The sequence below is a fragment of the Nestor notabilis genome, unplaced genomic scaffold (genome assembly GCF_000696875.1).
Source record: "Nestor notabilis isolate BGI_N333 unplaced genomic scaffold, ASM69687v1 scaffold15405, whole genome shotgun sequence".
Lineage (NCBI taxonomy): Eukaryota > Metazoa > Chordata > Aves > Psittaciformes > Psittacidae > Nestor > Nestor notabilis.
In genome coordinates, this window is record NW_009929883.1 from 16,738 (window position 1) to 18,625 (window position 1,888).

Genomic DNA, 1,888 nt, shown 5'->3' on the forward strand with positions numbered 1-1,888 from the left:
TCGAGGTCGTCGTGACCCCTGGGGAGGGGCCAGCCCCAGCTTCTCCTTTCAACCCATTCCAGTGTCCCACCAGCCTCCTGGTGGGATTCGCGCATCCCTTGGGATGGATGGGACAGAGGAGACAGGAAGCATTCCCCAATCCCAAGCTTTTCCTTGCGTGTTCTCCATACTTTGGAGCATCTTCTCCTCTTGGAAGCCTTTTAATGTAGAGGAACGAAACCAAACGCGGTCAAATAAGGAGCAGGGATGGGTTGGAGGAGGACCTGGCAATGGCAAAGAGAAGACGTTTTTGGTGGGAAGAGGACCAATCCCTGAGGAATTGGGTCGGGAATGGGAATTGCAGCCTCTTCTCCTGCCTCTCTTAACCTACATCCTTTTGTTTTCCAGCCACCAGAGGAAGTGGGGCAGCAGGAAGCTCCCAGACTGGTGATGCCCTGGGGAAAGCACTTGCCTCTGTAAGGAACCATTTCCTCTTGGAATGCGCACTTCCCAGTGGGAGAGAGGGGGAGGATGGGGGGTGGGGGGCTGGGCAAGCAGAGCCATCCCAGTTGGATACCTGGACATGAGCAGATGTAGGTTTAGATGTCCCCGAGGTGGCCTTCCAAAGCCTCCGAGGCCGGGCTGCCCTGGCCCAAGGACCTGGTTGTGGTGACCGGGTGCCACGGAGGTTGTCTCCATCCCCTTCCCCCCTTCCCTTCCCTCCACCTTCTTTCCTAGGAGTAGGGAATTCTGAGCAGAGCCCAGCTCCAGGGTGTCCCGAGCCAGCTGCCTTTGTGCTCTTCCACCTCTTCCATACCTCTTCCAAGTCAACAGTTCCCCCCTTTTACCCGGCGGGGCTGGGATACAGGAGTCCTTCCAAGCCTCCCTGGAGGAGATGCTGTGTCCCACCTCCGGGGGTACCACTTGGTCCTGCTTGACCTTCCAGAAGAACCCCTTGGAGATATTTTCTGGGCAGAGTGGGTTCCATTGAGTTCTCATGAGAGCGAAGTGGTTGGTTGCTCTTCTGCCAAATCTTCTTCCAGGCTGCCTTCAAACCCCAAAAGTCCAAAGACCTTCTGGGTCACCTCAGACCACCACACGAGCAGGGCTTGCAGCTGAAGGGGAGGGCAGGTTGGGGACCTTCAGACCTTAAGGAGCCAAGGAGAAGGTGTCTCGGTGTTGCAGGAGAGTCGTTTGGAAGCCTTCTCCGAGGCTGCTCCTTAAGGAGATGAGGAGAAGGTGTCTGGCTCCTTTTGGTAGAGCCTTCTCCAAGGCTGGTCCTTAAGGAGCCGAGGAGAACCTGTCTGTCTGCTGTGGTAGAGCAATGCTGAGGCCGTCATTCCTTAAGGATCCAAGGAGAACGTGTCTCTATGGTGTGGTAGAGCAGTTTTGAGTCCCTCTCCAAAGCCATTCCTTAAGGATCCAAGGGGAACATGTCTTTGTGTTGTAGTAGAGCAGTTGTGAGGCCTTCATTCCTTAAGGATCCAAGGAGAACATGTCTCTATGGTGTAGTAGAGCAATGCTGAGGCCGTCATTCCTTAAGGATCCAAGGAGAACGTGTCTCTATGGTGTGGTAGAGCAGTTTTGAGTCCCTCTCCAAAGCCATTCCTTAAGGATCCAAGGGGAACATGTCTTTGTGTTGTAGTAGAGCAGTTGTGAGGCCTTCATTCCTTAAGGATCCAAGGAGAACATGTCTCTATGGTGTAGTAGAGCAATGCTGGGGCCTTCATTCCTTAAGGATCCAAGGAGAACATGTCTCTATGGTGTAGTAGAGCAGTTTTGAGTCCTTCTCCAAAGCCATTCCTTAAGGATCCAAGGAGAACATGGTTATATGGTGTAGCAGAGCAATGTTGAGACCTTCATTCCTTAAGGATCCAAGGAGAACATGTCTCTATGGTGTAGTAGAGCA

At 53.3% G+C, this 1,888-nt stretch overlaps 1 protein-coding gene across 1 annotated transcript in view; it reads left to right on the forward strand.

Annotated features, from left to right (window-relative positions):
- Positions 1 to 455, forward strand: part of LOC104406254 (transcription factor 4-like) — a gene marked incomplete at both ends in the record, with an annotated part of 2,870 nt that extends 2,415 nt beyond the window's left edge. Inside the window, one exon of the mRNA XM_010015186.1 lies at positions 388 to 455. Within this exon, the coding sequence (XP_010013488.1) occupies positions 388 to 455 (68 nt within the window). The remainder of the gene's footprint in view (positions 1 to 387) is intronic.
- Between the last annotated feature and the right edge of the window lie 1,433 nt (positions 456 to 1,888).